This window comes from Penaeus monodon, chromosome 6 (genome assembly GCF_015228065.2).
Source record: "Penaeus monodon isolate SGIC_2016 chromosome 6, NSTDA_Pmon_1, whole genome shotgun sequence".
Taxonomy (NCBI): Eukaryota; Metazoa; Arthropoda; class Malacostraca; order Decapoda; family Penaeidae; genus Penaeus; species Penaeus monodon.
Genome location: NC_051391.1, coordinates 46,657,933 through 46,672,837, shown reverse-complemented (window position 1 = coordinate 46,672,837; position 14,905 = coordinate 46,657,933). Strand labels below are relative to the sequence as shown.

The 14,905-nt window shown below is 37.5% G+C and overlaps 1 protein-coding gene across 6 annotated transcripts; it reads right to left on the bottom strand.

Moving 5' to 3' along the window:
* On the bottom strand, positions 1 to 14,463 carry LOC119574593 (eukaryotic translation initiation factor 4 gamma 2-like). Of its 6 annotated transcripts, none has more exons than XM_037921888.1 (19): positions 14,316 to 14,463; positions 8,851 to 8,961; positions 8,528 to 8,636; positions 8,037 to 8,147; positions 7,790 to 7,930; positions 7,493 to 7,681; positions 7,049 to 7,159; positions 6,775 to 6,936; positions 6,543 to 6,662; positions 6,190 to 6,357; positions 5,733 to 5,838; positions 4,195 to 4,511; positions 3,556 to 3,724; positions 3,328 to 3,419; positions 2,928 to 3,149; positions 2,560 to 2,811; positions 2,192 to 2,378; positions 1,913 to 2,034; positions 1 to 1,089 (listed from the first exon to the last, which is right to left on the bottom strand). In XM_037921888.1, exons 5-19 carry the CDS (start codon positions 7,889 to 7,891, stop codon positions 1,021 to 1,023), a joined length of 2,388 nt encoding a protein of 795 aa, XP_037777816.1. In that variant the 5' UTR covers positions 7,892 to 7,930; positions 8,037 to 8,147; positions 8,528 to 8,636; positions 8,851 to 8,961; positions 14,316 to 14,463; the 3' UTR covers positions 1 to 1,020. The 6 variants fall into 6 exon arrangements, with proteins under 6 accessions (XP_037777816.1, XP_037777818.1, XP_037777819.1 ...); XM_037921890.1 differs by having other exon boundaries at positions 5,733 to 5,811; XM_037921891.1 differs by having other exon boundaries at positions 5,733 to 5,811; positions 14,209 to 14,341.
* Between the last annotated feature and the right edge of the window lie 442 nt (positions 14,464 to 14,905).

Genomic DNA, 14,905 nt, shown 5'->3' with positions numbered 1-14,905 from the left:
TACTCATTATGGAATGATTTACTCAAGTCAATCTATGCCTAAAGTGTTGAAAACATGTTTATCCCTAAAGGTGGGATTGTTAATAAAACTGCACAATTTGGATTTGTCCCTAGAAATAGGTTGAAGACCCAATATGAAACCAAAAGAACACTCCTAATTGGAAAAACTCTTGATAAAAAACTGCCCATACACACAAACACTCGTACTTAGTGTTGAGTACAAAAAGAATCAACCAACTTGCACTGCATTCTCATAAATAAGAGATGTCACCTCCATCCATCCAGTTTAAATTGATCTAATAAATCTATAACAAGGCAAAGGTAAAAAATATGAAAAAGAAAAGAAAATAAAGCTCTCAAGTACCTAAAATAACACTGTCACAAAAGGGGTTAAAATCAGAGTTAAATATTCAAGTGCTGGCTAATATGTTACCATTAACACCTAGTGTTGACACAGCTCAAGTCTGAGAAGCAAAAAACAGGGGATTATAATAAGAGATTATAAGGAAAGTTCATACAACACTAAGGCATTTCCGTTTTATACGATCTTTTTCCTTTTCTTTTTTTATAAGCGTTTTTTTCACATTACTTTTTTTTTATCCGCATAAAAAATGGTTGTGTTGAGAACACTTTGGTGTCAGCCAATATTGCAATTATGTGCCATAATTGGCTTAAGCTCATTTTCCTATTGTTCTTCTTTCAAAAACCAACTTCATCTTGCCAAACATTACCTCTCCACAGCACTATTAAAGCCTTGTTCCCAGGAGTTCTGGCCGTCTCTGCCTCTACAGGCACACGCAGCAGTAGTAACTGGAGATAATGATTTAAATACTCATGAAGCATCAGAAACTGGACAGTCTCCTCAGAGCAAGGACTCGCAAATATCAATTCTTGGCTTATCATTTGCAAATACTGGGATTATCCTGTGTCTATCTAATCCATTAGTCTGTCTATCTCTCGTTGCACATCTCTTCTGAACTTCACTAACGTCTCCTTTGTTCATATCTTAAAATCTCCATTGTTAAGCATCTCCATCCTCATCCTCATCATCCTCTTCTGTCTCCTGTAGCCAGGTAAGCCACTGATTAACCTGAAAAATCAAATTCATATCATCTGATGTGAATTTTTAAAAACTTCCAAGATATAACATCACAGGAACTTACTATGATTCTTCAGTCACATGGAGATTTTCAATTACTAACTTGCATGATTTTCTAAACACATCCTATGCCAGTAGCATTTTAGACTATATAATCAAGCTTCCATGCATACAAGGCCTTGATCAGCTGGCACACTTGCAAATGAAGGATTCATTCCAAAGTAATGAACATACAAATATCATAAATCATAAGCAACCAAAAATAAATACTGAAGTCTGAGAATTAAAGTCTATGATCTAAAAAGCAACTAGAGTATAATCAATCAAATCTTCACTCCACTATTCTTTAAAGTAAGAAGATAAGAACTTATCTTGGATTAAACTAAATATACTGGGTCTATGCAATGCTCCTCTTTTGTTGTGTACCAAATCTGCAAGCCTTAATGCTGTTATATAGAAAGTTGCATGAATGTAACAAAAAGATTGGTCATGATCTCTCCAAGTGATGTCATCCTTTAAGAATGATAACTGTGACAATCATACCATTCCTAAAATCTAATCCAAAATACTTTATTTACAATTCAGTGCTAATTATACTTCAAAATTTTCAGCTGAAGTACATAATGCTATTGAAATTACAATTCTCAGCTTAAACACTTCTATAATACCTAAGTGATGAAAGTACTCCTTAAATATGCCTTAAATTTCCCTTGCCTTCAACAATGATTTTTGCACAACCTTGTACATATATTTTTTTTTCTCTCTCTAAGTAAGGAATACAAGTCTTACACAACAAAATCTACCATATACTTACTTGGAAGAGGGCTTTGCCTTTGCCTGGATAATCTTGGCTCAGATCCTCTTTCCAGGTCAGGAAGGCATCCTCTTCTACTATCTCAAGGTCATACAGGTTCACAAACCAACGCAACAGCATACCTGATGAAAAGGAGATAAAAAAGGTCTTCAAATTCATGGCATTTTTTATCATTCATTTTGCAATATATAGTTCATAACATCACTAATGATGGCAGGTGGCCTTTATGCTCACCTCCCCTTCCCATTCATTCATTCATTCATTTATAAGTACACATACCTTTTGGGAAATTGTTTGTGTATGTGAAGACCTGCAAGGCATAAATAGCAGTAACCTGCAGTGGTAAATGGTCATGAAGGAAAGCCTGCAACACTGGCTTGAATTTCGCCAAGAGTTCCTGTTCACGCTCAGTGACCATCTTTTCAGGGATGGTAGTTGGGTCAGCACCAGCAGCCAGAGTAGTTTCCTGAATTCAACAGTTAATTACCCATTATGAATAAACTGAAATTATAATTATATTTCAAAATATTAAAAACTAAATAAAAGTATCAACTAGTCTCAAAATGAAATAGTTTGAACATTAACATGTTATGTGCATAACCAAAGTGTTTCATACATTAAAATAACCAGTCCTTTCTGATGCTCACCTGCACAATGTATTTCACAAGGACAGTCATTAAGGCATTGATGAATCCAGGTGCAGTGTGGTGTTCTGGATCCAAAGTGTCCTTGATGTACTTGTAGAATGCGTGTGGGGTTGGGTCTGCAACAAGAGCTCGCCAAAGATCCGACTGAATTCGCAACAATGGGAAAAGGAAGGAGAGTTCACGGTCTTCCAGAAGGTCTGCTAGCTTCTCCTTGGTACGATCAGATTCTGGCAGCAGGTTCAAGAGATTAACCTGGAAAAAAGGAAGATATTAGAAATATTGAAGTTCAAATACCTTCTCAGTGAATAATTACAATATAATAAGCAAACCTAGATGTTAAATTTTAATTGTACAACTGAATACACTACCTTGCTCTCATTAAAGGTTTGTGTGAGATTAGATTTTCCCAAAAGTTTGTGCAGAGTCTGAAGAATGAGCAGGAAAAGTGGGAAGTGCTGCCCACCCTCGAGAGGTTCTGCAACATCTGCCAAGGGTAAGGTGCCTGATGCAATCAAGTGACCCAGAATTCCAGCCATGTGAGACTTCACTCTTGGTACATCATTCACTAGATCATCAAGTTGACCTAGCACCTGTAAAAATTATGAACTTTGTTACACAAGTCAAAGGAATTGTAAATTATAGACCAATTATTATTATTTTTTTTCAAGTGCCCTGTCCGACAAGGACGTTGGCGATCATGGATTTCCATGATTTTCTTGGCTATTTAGCAATTACATATGATACATAATGAAATTCAATTTCCCTTACTTGCTTGACTCCATCAAATAGACGGTCAACATTCATAAGTCCTTCACTGCGAAGTTTTTCCAAAAGTTGACTGCCCAGCTCCCTATTGCTCTCTGCAAAGTTTATGAAAGTTAAAGCAAGATAATTTCTTTGTATGAACATATAGCCAAAATATTTTATAAATCAAATCAAATTATAACCCTTCTTGTAATCAGTTATTAATACTTTAAATTATTTTTTCTGACTGACCTTCCTGTGTCAACAGTAAGTTGATGATAACTTGTGCTGCCTCTGCAGTAAGACGTTCAGGCAACTTGAGAGAACGGTAGTTTTCCACAGTCTCGTCCAAATTCTGTTCTTTCAACAGCTGCTCTGACAAGTTCTTCACTCGACGCAGCCACTCTTCACGACTTGGCCCCTGCATTATAAAATTATCAGTTAGCCTACAGCTTAACCACATGCCACGGAGGGAAAATGCTTAAAAAAATTAGGATAATGCTGTGCTTTTGTTTGTTTGTGTGAAATGTCTCTAAACACAGATGGCTCAACTAGTGTTAGCCACAAAGGAGTCAATTGGCAGACCTTGTGACCTTACCTAACTTCACCTTTCCCCCAATGCTGTGAATATCAATGGTGTCATTTTTATTACAGATATTATAATAACTATATTATAAACATTAGTAACAGCAAAATAAGAACGTAAATTACTTTTGTAAATCATGGAAGTGGGTTTACACAAGACTCGTCCATGTGTCAAACCACCAATGCAAACTCACAGTGGGCATGGCATGTACATACATGCCATGCCTGTCAGCACTGGGTTAAGACAAAACCCAGACAAATATTGGCCATTGTAAATGTTTAATACACCAAAAGCCATTTAATTACCTTGTTCCTATTAGCCTTAGACTTCTCCATCGATGCCTGCTTAATAAGAATCGGGGGATCCTTGTGCATAAGAGGTGGTGTTGGCTTCTGGTTAGGAGGTTGAGGCTGTGGTGCTAAAGGAAGGCTGCTATGGATATGATGGTCATTCCCTTGCTGACCAAGGGCACTCTGCGGCAGAACACCCGGGGTCTTGGGTTTGAGCATCATACTGGAGGCGGCAGGGCGAAGGGACACTTCCCCATCAGAGGAACTAGATCCTCCTCCACTGCTGTGGCTGAACATCTTCTTAAAGCGTGGGGGCAAATCCTTGTTGGCAACTAGGATATAGAAAATGTGAAAGGAAAATAAATATGTGACATATCATCAATAAAAAAGAATCCTATATTTGGTTAAAATGATGAAAGTTCTATTAGTTTCACTTACAATAGATTCCCTAATCAGAAATGTCAAGTATCAGAAAATCTTATTTCACCTGTAGGTCCATTATTACAACAAAAAGGGAGCAAAGTATTATCACAAGACTGATTTTTTAAAAATTATTATATTTTAAAATAATCCAATTGGCAAAAGTACCAGTCCACTTATACTGACTGACTAATGTGTCGGTGCATGTGCATGTATTGGTGAAAGTTAATCTAAGAGGCATCAGTACATTCCCATTATATTGACTGACTCAGTATGTACGTGTCTTTCTACGTGTGTGTGTGTGTGTGTGTGTGTGTGTGTGTGTGTGTGTGTGTGTGTGTGTGTGTGTGTGTGTGTGTGTGTGTGTGTGTGTGTGTGTGTGTGTGTGTGTGTGTGTGTGTGTGTGTGTGTGTGTGTGTGTGTGTGTGTGTGTGTGTGTGTGTGTGTGTGTGTGTGTGTGTCTACATATGTGTGTGTGTGTGTCTACATTGTGTGTGTGTGTGTCTACATGTGTGTGTCTACATGTGTGTGTCTACATGTGTGTGTGTGTGTGTGTCTTGGTGTGTGGTGTATGTGTGTGTGGGGTTTTTGTGTGTGTGTGTGTGTCTACATGTGTGTGTCTACATGTGTGTGTCTACATGTGTGTGTGTCTACATGTGTGTGTGTCTACATGTGTGTGTGTGTGTGTGTGTCTACATGTGTGTGTGTGTGTGTGTCTACATGTGTGTGTGTGGTGTGTGTCTACATGTGTGTGTGTGTGTGTGTGTGTGTCTACATGTGTGTGTGTGTCTAATGTGTGTGTGTGTGTGTGTGTGTGTGTGTGTGTGCGCACACACACCTGCCCATTAACCTGTATTAACCCACTAAAAAGGGGGGAAGGAAGTCAAAATTTTAAATCAACTTTAAAATTGGTACATCACTATTTTTCATAATACTAAAACATGGATTATCAAAATTTGCATCCTGAATTAGTCTTCATTAAAAAATAGTATAAAATGAAGTAGTTTAAACTAGCCAAAATTAGAATATAATAATGCATAATCCTCCATTCTACTTTGTATGAATCGTCAAAACCACGGATTTCCTCCCTTATACACTGTTGATGAAATACCAAAAAGAAACTGGTTACTTACTGTTGCTGTAATTCTGCTGTTGGTTATACTGGTTGTTCTGCTGCTGTCTGTTGTAGTTCTGGTTGTTGAAGTGCTTGTTCTGGTAAGAGTTGTGCTGGATGAAACCCTGATACAAAATAATGGCACAAAATTTACTCTAAGCAATGTAAGCAACATATCTTCCATGAGGTACTGAGGTCAAGGCCATGTCTTCCTTAATAAATAGGTTATGGTTAAAAAATGCACATGCAAAATACAAAAATATCCTTTACAGGAAAATCTTACATGAAACAAAAACAAAAAATAAAAAAATAAAAAAAGGTATTCAAGAAGAACTACAAGGATAGATACCTATACTATTAAATTAAGAATATCTGTTAATCTAAAATAAATCTAGTATTAAAAATAATGGACATCTAAGTTAGCAAACATCTTAAGTATTGCAAAGTGTGAGGGTAAAATGAGAGAAAAATCTTACCCCTTGCTGTTGTCGTGGCCTGTAACTCCCTCCACCACTAACTCCACCCCCAAATCCATTTGAGTCATATCCATACTTGTCCGGTTGAGATGAAATCACCCCTGGGCCCGTGCCAAGAGTTACTGCACCCATAAATACGTCTTCCATTCCCGTACGATTACCTCCAGGCTAGAAATTGAGAAAAAAAAAAATTATAGCCTCAAGTTCTGAACTATTCAGACTCAAATGTCAAAATCAATTCATGATTTCATTTAAAATAAGATAGTTGTCAAATTATACCAAATCATAAAAATAACTGATATAATCCACATAACTTTTTTTGATATTTCTATTTATATAAGACATGGTCTCACCTGAGGGAAAAAGGACGAGACTCCAGCCAAAGGAGAGATTGGTCCGGAGGAGCGTGGTGGTCCATGGGAAGACGGTGGCGGGATGTAGACACCCAAGTCATGTGCTGCCTCTTCACGCACCTATAATATATTAAGGATTAAATCAGCACTCTCTAATACATTATTCATGCTTATAACTGTTTCAAGACCAAAAAAAAAACTTATTTCCTAAATAACACTTAGTCTAACTCACCTGGCGAATGGTGCGTGGGCCATCCACCTGGGCTACCTTGCGAGGCACCCAGTTGGCAGCGCGCAAATCCAGCACGTCTTGCAGCATAAAGCGAACTCTTGATAGAAGCTCCATGTTACTGCTCAACTGGTACATGCGCTCGAAGTACTGGTCCATCAAGTTCTGTTGGAGAAAGTGTGTTACTTATATGCACATTAACAAGTATTTTAGATATGTTGTCCTTATAAATTACCTTACAAAATATCTGATAGGTCTTATCCAAAGTGATCCTTACCTTAGCTTTGGGCTTGTCCAGCACCTTTCCACAAGTTTTCATTATCTGGCACAAACACTCCAGATCCTCAGCCAAGTCAACCATTGGTCTACTCCTACGCTTCTCCAACAACTGCAAAGGAAAGATTGGATACCATGAATCAATGTACATCTATAGCCCTTTACACGTCTTACTAGTAATGATGAATTCTTAAAAATGCTGCCAGCTTTAACCCATTAAAGACTGTATCAGAAATCTGTGTCAACACCTCCAGAGGCTTCTGGCAACCGTCCTACCATTTGGCCGAGGCATCCGCTACATGTGGCAAAACTTTCTACTCCGGGCAGTCTAGTGTGTCACAACGCCTACAGCCATAACCGGCATGTTGAATCAGTTTGTTATGACAGCTATAGACAGCAGATACAGGTTGAATAACAGACTTGATATAAAAACCCTACAACTTACCTGCTGGATGCAACGGTGGAGAATGGACTCATGAATAATCTCCAGCTTCCCCAGTTCGCCAATGAAGCGGAGGTTGCCCACCATTTTCCGTTTGGCTGCTGCTCGCTCCTCCTCTTGTTCTGCTGAGAGGGCGGATCCCTCCGACCCATCCCATATCTCCGAGGCGCGTCGCCGCCGCTCAAATTCATCCTAACATTTAAATTCCTTGTGAGAAACATGATACACCACCATCATGCTAAATATAACATATTTGAGGGGGGACAACTTGTAATAATTAAAATTGAGAACAAAATATACCTGGCACTTGCTTAAAAGTAGGCGGTTAAAAGTACAAGGTCCGTCTGGTGGATCAAAGTTTGGAGCCTCTTCTGACAGCCGTTTGCACAGCTGTGCATACATAGAACAATACTTGGGTTCATCAAGGGCCTTCTCGAAGATCTGTTGAGTGTGGCAAATTATTAGAAACAAATACTGAATAATTCATATAAAACATAATGCATACAATATGATTCACATTATAATTAAAGTTCCTAGTTTAACTTACCAGTAAAATGACCCCTTTGAGAAGTGTGGTGGAATCTAGCCCTACATTTAGGATGTCATTACTTAGCTTATGGAACTTCTCTGGAGTGAGTTTGTTGAGTATTCCTCGAACCTGGGGAAAATTATTTAAAATAAAATAAATAAATATATATATATATAAATGGAAAAAAAAATAATAATAAAAAAAATAATAAATAAATAAAAAATAAATAATAATAATTAAATAAATAAAAATAAATAAAAAACATTGCATTTTCAATGAAGTTCTAAATGAGTATCTCTTTCGAAGTTTTAAGTCAAATTATTCTACCAGTAATCTAATTCTACATAATGCAAAGGACTTGTAATGTTACTATGGCATCAAAATTTATATTTCATGATTTTGGAATTATATAATCATGTGTATATATATTTTTATACAAATTTTGGACTTTACAAATATTCATGCAAGTGTTAGGAGTTTCAATATGTACACCGTTACAAACTACTCACCTTTCTGAAAGTAAGGTCATATTTGTTGTCTGGGGTATGTGCATCTCGTCTCAAGCTAGAAGGAGGTATCCATCGCCTTTTGCTACTGGACAGGGAACGTAAATCGTCCCTGTAAGGCATTACTATTAAGACCTGTCCACTATAAATAGAATAACTAAATGAATTAGCATTATCACACAGGCAACGAGTCACGCCTATGTTCAATAAGCAGAAGTATATCCTGAAATCTATTATATTTTGTACATTTTAGGTCACTGAGTAACAGCTTTCCAGTAATAATATCCTTCACTAAATCATGCTTTAACTATAACAAAGGTACACACCTTCCTCCCACGGAGCGAGAAGCACCCCCCTGGCTCCTCTGCCCGTCCGTTGTTGCTCGTTGGTAACCCACCCTGATAAAAAATGGCGCTCTTCAGGATATTTGTCTGCTCCTGGAATAAGAAAGGGAAAATACATCTAATATATATCTTAACATCACTCAGTGTTTAACATAATAAGAGAAATCTTAGTTTCTTGGGGGAGAATTCAATCACAGCAGTTAAACAAAGAAACCTAATACAAAGAAAATTTCTTCCCACTCACTTCTACAGTAACAAAGAGGTAATGTGCAGTAATATCAAATTATGCCTTTATGAGTCATTTTGCACCCAGCAAATGTTGCAGTAGTCAACACTTCTGAACATAAACAAAAACCTCTTTGTCAGCCTTGTGTGTGACATTTTTCTGTCTTTCAAAACAGGCTTTTTTTTCCATCCTCCACTCTTTTGGTATAGAGAGTTGTGAGACAAAAGAATTCAAGTACCCACACAATTCCATATTACAAGATTAATGAAACAGATCTACAATGTAAATGACAAGACTTAAAAAAAAAACTAAAAAATTGCCTTCCTCTCAACAGTGGTTGTAACTAAAACCAAAAGAATTGCCTGTGAACTTTCTAGAAATAAACTTTTGAAAATTGTACAGAAAAGATCTATTGAACTTTCTAATGAACCTTAAAGTTACCCAGGATCAATACACAAGTTCTTGGCTGACCTAGTTTTGACTGAAGACAAAGGAATGACAGACAAATTACTTTCTAAAGGATATACCTATAACACTAACCGTATTTGAAAACAGACATTGACTCAATCTATTGAGAAAATCCTTGACCTTTTGCCTTCCAAGCAAAATATATTACGAACTTTAAATAGAGGATACAAATCAGTCTACTTTAAAGACTATTACAGTTAATGTTACTGGCAATATCAAATAAGTGCATGTGAAAGTGTAGGGACTTTATTCTGTTGTGGCAGGAAATTTCAGATAAGAACCTTCATTATACTAAAGGAAGAATCATAAATCTGTAGTTGGAGGTATGGTGACTGATATTTGATATTCTTTTCCTGTCAGAGTAGGAATGTAGATAATGTAAGGGGAAAGCATACAGTCTTTGTTCTTTACTGCAGGCAAGGTTGATGAGTCTTAAAGTAATCCATGTTATAGTTTTTTATTTCAATAAGTCCACCACGGTAAGCATAACTGAGAAAGTGCTTCAAAGATTTTGTGCCTTTTAAAATGTGATCCATTCCTAATTATATAATAGGTTTTATTTCAATATTTTGATTTTACGCATTGCTTCATAACATACCCATAATGGTTCATAATGGCTTACATGTCTTTGTATCCTCAGTAAAGGTGAACAAACAAAGTCTACAACTGGCAATATGACATCTATCCATGTTCTCTCTTGCCAGAATATATAGGTAATATCTTTCTTAGTCTTTGTTTGAGCACTACAGGTGCATAGCTACACTGATATAGTTTACTGTAGAAATATCTAACTTTTATCATATTGGTTTCTCTTTATTTTGTATGAAGGATAATGAAACCTAGTGAGTAGAAAATACTCTGCAGTGTATGCCTGTGCGCTTGTGTGCATGCGTACACACAAACACACACCAATTAAGCACAATGCAAAAGAATATGCAAAAAGTTATGATTACAAGAGTTCACAGTACCTTTTATTACTGCAACCATTAGGTCAGTACATATATTAAACAATAAATTGATAAATTTAAAGACTTTTTTAAATCATGAATCACAAATATTGAAGTTTAAATGTCCACTAGTATCAACTGATAACCACTGTCTCCATATTTTGTGCTTCATATTTTAACAAGATGGAGCTTGGCCTAGTTTCGTATCTGTTGATAAACAGCCAAGGCATCCCTTTTACATACAACCACAAATCTGAAAAGCATTAGCCCTTGAACAAACAGTTGCTCTAGTTAGGAAGGATTTTGATCCATCCAGCAAAAATTGTAGACTCCTAGGAGTGTCCCATGACTGCTGGCTTGAGTAATAGGGACTCTCAAAGGAATTAACTCCCTATTACTCCATCCAGCATTCTTAGGGGCACTTCTGGGAATTAAAACATGTACCAAAGATTGTCCGAAAGCAGGGACTTTGCCCCTGAATGACCTCCCCATTGTGTGGCATTTTATACAAACCATTTTCCAAATTTTTGAAAGAGCTTTCACCTCAGCCGAGCTTCTATGTCACTCACAAGATGTATCGCTCAGATCTGTTTGGGCTCGATCTTACTAGGCAGGTGTACAGAATCTCCATTCAGGTGGGAGGTTGGGGCTGCAGTCTTAAATATGTGATGTGTTCTACATCATTGTATACATTCATTTATTTATTTACTTTGTCTTCTTAACCAGTTACTGATAGGTCATGTGTCCAGGCATCATAACACACTGCTTGGTCTGCAGGGTACAGCTGTACGCACAGCCATGTGCCAGAGCAAATGGAGTGGGAAGTTCCATTTCGTGTAGTGGTCTCCCACGTCCAGTGTCTGGACATTGCCAGAAATCACCTGAGTTTATTACACCAAGAGATTCTATTTCCTGTTGGCATTTTTTTTTTTTTTTTAAATACTTGTTACATTTATATTTGTATATGTACAGTCATCTCCCTAAAAATTTGAATCCTGTTATCACAGTCCTCATTGCTGTTGAAGTTCATTTACAATACTTCTTGCATTTCTGGATTCTTCCCCAATATTCAAATAGTGAATAATTAGGGAAATCAATCAATCTTTAAAGTATGGATGCACTAAGAAACTGAAGATGATATTCTTGTACAGTACAAAAAGTTGCAGACACTGGTAGTGCAAAAAATACTCTGCAAACAACCAGTAACACCACAAAGGAATGTAATCAACATTCTCTTATAACAGTGGCCGAAGGGCACGCCCAATACCGTGAAATTGTCGTACCCTAACCCCAATTTCTCACTAGAATCACAAAGTTTGTTAGTTTGAGTTAGGGACTGTCTCCGATGGGTGTAGTCATGTTCTAAACATTACCAGAATCAACTGATAAGTACAATGAATTTTTGGATTCAAACCTATCTTAGAAAAGAATCTATTGTTCTCAAATGTACATCTTGTAGGTGATAGCAATTAGAAATTTAAAAAGTAGGCCTAGATACAAAAACTCTACAGATGTACTCGCTCGAGGTGAATTCCCCAACCCCAACTAGAGAGATCCGAGTTGACTTTAGCTGTGAGCAACACTGATTTTTCCTATATTAGTAGCATTACCATCTGTTTCTGCATATTATTACTTCTTGTACAGACGATTACAAACTCTTCTCAACAAGAATGCCATCGGTTAATGTTACTAAGAGTGATGCAGAGACTAAAGGAAAGGAACATATAGATCCTAAGAATAGCGTCAAACAGCACAGGTACAACTGCCGCGTCATCATATTTACCACAAAATGACAAAAACATCCGCTGTTTATCACTGATCAGAAATTAAGTCCATAACGCCTTCACACAGCCAATTCTCGAAGCTGATTTTTTCTATAATCCCTCCTTGCTACAGTTTATCTGTGCCCACCACACTGAAGGTCTGTTACAAAAAGGTAGGAAAGGTTAAGTTTGGATTTTTGGGTTCAAAGGATATCCTGGTTATGGGCCTTCACCTCATAAAAAAAATACTGTGTCTATACTGTGTTGAATATCTGGAAAATATTCACAGTAATTGCCCCCACCATCTGCACCATCTATCAAAACAGGATCTTCCTTAACAGAAATAATATTCTATCCATTTGAAGTATACAAAAGGCCTGCACCAGCTCCAGCTAGGGAAATAAAGCAATCAGTAGGTAGTCCAGGGCTGACACCCATGGGTTAGAATGATGTAGTTTGTGCATTTTTTTTTTTTTTTTATTGGCAACAGTTCAAACAATGCAATTCTGCTAAATTTGATTAATATCACCTTGCCCTCCCTGTCTAGGGAATAAATAGAAAGTAGGAATTTTGGAAATACCCCTTTCTTTACAATTTGATGGCCTCCTAAGGCAGATAATAAATTACAGTTAATCTTTAAAATATATATGCAGTTAGCTATGGTAAACTGATGATCTTGTAGACGACAAAAAGTTGTAGTAAAGAAATAATTTAGTGACATGGACTGTAGCACCACACAAAGGGAAAAGATCATGGAAAGCACTGCTCTGAGCCTAAGTCTACTTGGTGCTCCCGAGTTTCAGCTATCCTGCCATGCATACTAAAGTGAAGACAAATTTTTCTCTGGGGGTATTGGAGGGGGGAGGGGCAGGCAGAGCCCCCCATCAACCTTCCCCTTCAGCAGTACCCAAAGGGCACGCCCAGCGATGGCAACTTAGATTGTTGAATGATTTTGAGATGTGGAGTTGGGGAGCGTCTGCACTAAAAAGAACTAACTAAATTACACGGCTATAAAACCTACGACATATTTATCGCTGCTTTCCACAAAGCTCACGGAAAGTGTTCAATGATACAAGCATATTACATGACACAGCCTACCAACTAGGAAATATAAAAAGTGAGGGGGGGGGGGGACATCACCCCTTGCCTAACTATCATTTTATTGTAGTTATGATGATGTCTGTATTCTGGGGGAAATTGTAATTTTATCAATATAATAATTCTATTAATCCCTTCTCCAACTCTTAATTCATTAGCAACAAATCCTCCAACTTCTTAATCATCATCAAATATTCAAATCACGAAGCACTGGCCTCTCCCGTGAAACCTTCCAACACCCAAACCGCCGTAATAAGAAGCTACGAAGCCAAAATCAAAAAGCCGAAACTCTCCTTAGGGGGAATCTGTGCAACATAACATCAGAGGCTACGTTTAAATTACATTTATTTTCCTCATGCACATCCCAACAAAAAAAAAAAAAAAAAAAAAAAATCGGCTCAATCCTACCCTTAAACGGAATTTTTTTTTTTTTTTTAACCTAAATCCATCGCTAGGCAATAAAGGCCATTTCACACGAGCCGGAAATTAGCCTCACAACTCGAATTCGGTTGATTTTCTAACAAAAAAAAAAAAAAAAAAATTCCGCGATCTCGGACAGAAACTTCAAAATCGTCCATTTGCAATCACTCTTTTTCTCTAACTACAGATTTATTACCCCCTTTTCCACCTCCTTTCCCCTTACTTATTCCACCACAGAGACATGATCAAGACGAAGAGAGTTCCCCGGGGCTGAAGGACCGAATAATTGGGAGCCTTTGGAGGAATCTCTTCTCTCCGATGGCATTTTGACGACCTGCATAATGGAAGCTACGCAACACGTTCTTCGGCGATCAATATTTCCCTAAATTCACTTTTAAACTTGAATTTCTTAACTTACAGCCTTTGCAGACACACTGATACGCGATCCTACAGCGAAAGGGGAGCAGCTGGGAGCACCGTGGGGCGAAAAACCGAAAATTTTACAGGAGCGACGCGTAAACTCACCGAAAGGAGGGAAGGATCGAGGGCTTTCGCAACCTCGAAGTCGCTTGGCCTGCTTATAATGTTGAAGCAAACTCTTTCAAAAGGATTCCGGGGTTCTTTACGTCGCCCTGTCCGACCGAATGTAGAACACAGCGATGTGGGAATATCATTTGGGAGTTTATTTCATTTATTCGCGTTTTCTGGCATGTAGGTTTTATTCGAGATCGAGCAAATTATGTGGTAAAAATTATTGGAACGCTTCCTCAAAGATGACGTCATGTCTGCTGTCATGGCCGCTTCTCTGCATATGTGAATCCGAGAAATAAATCGATGACTAAACTCTGGGAAGTTTGGTCGTTAGAATTTACACTTTTATTTATACAGAAATTGAGGAAGGCTTTTTAGATGAGAAATGTGAATATGTAGAGTATGCTTCTACAATTGAATTATTATTTTTACCGTGAGACCTGTTTATTATATTTTTTGCTTTTAGATCTTTTAATTGGTAATGGTTCATTCTTACTAAGGTAGTCGTTAAAAAAAAAATAATGACTTTTATTTCAAGCAAACTTTTGGAAGAATAAAACACACGATCTGTTGCAACAAAATCC

Excerpts from the sequence above, each read along its gene's own strand:
- LOC119574593 (XM_037921892.1), bottom strand. The coding sequence starts at position 8,647 with ATGCCTTACAGGGACGATTTACGTTCCCTGTCCAGTAGCAAAAGGCGA. Across the intron at positions 7,682-7,789 it reads TACTTTTAAGCAAGTGCCAG|GATGAATTTGAGCGGCGGCG; the intron begins GTATATTTTGTT and ends TTTAAATGTTAG. Across the intron at positions 7,160-7,492 it reads TCCACCGTTGCATCCAGCAG|TTGTTGGAGAAGCGTAGGAG; the intron begins GTAAGTTGTAGG and ends TTTCCTTTGCAG.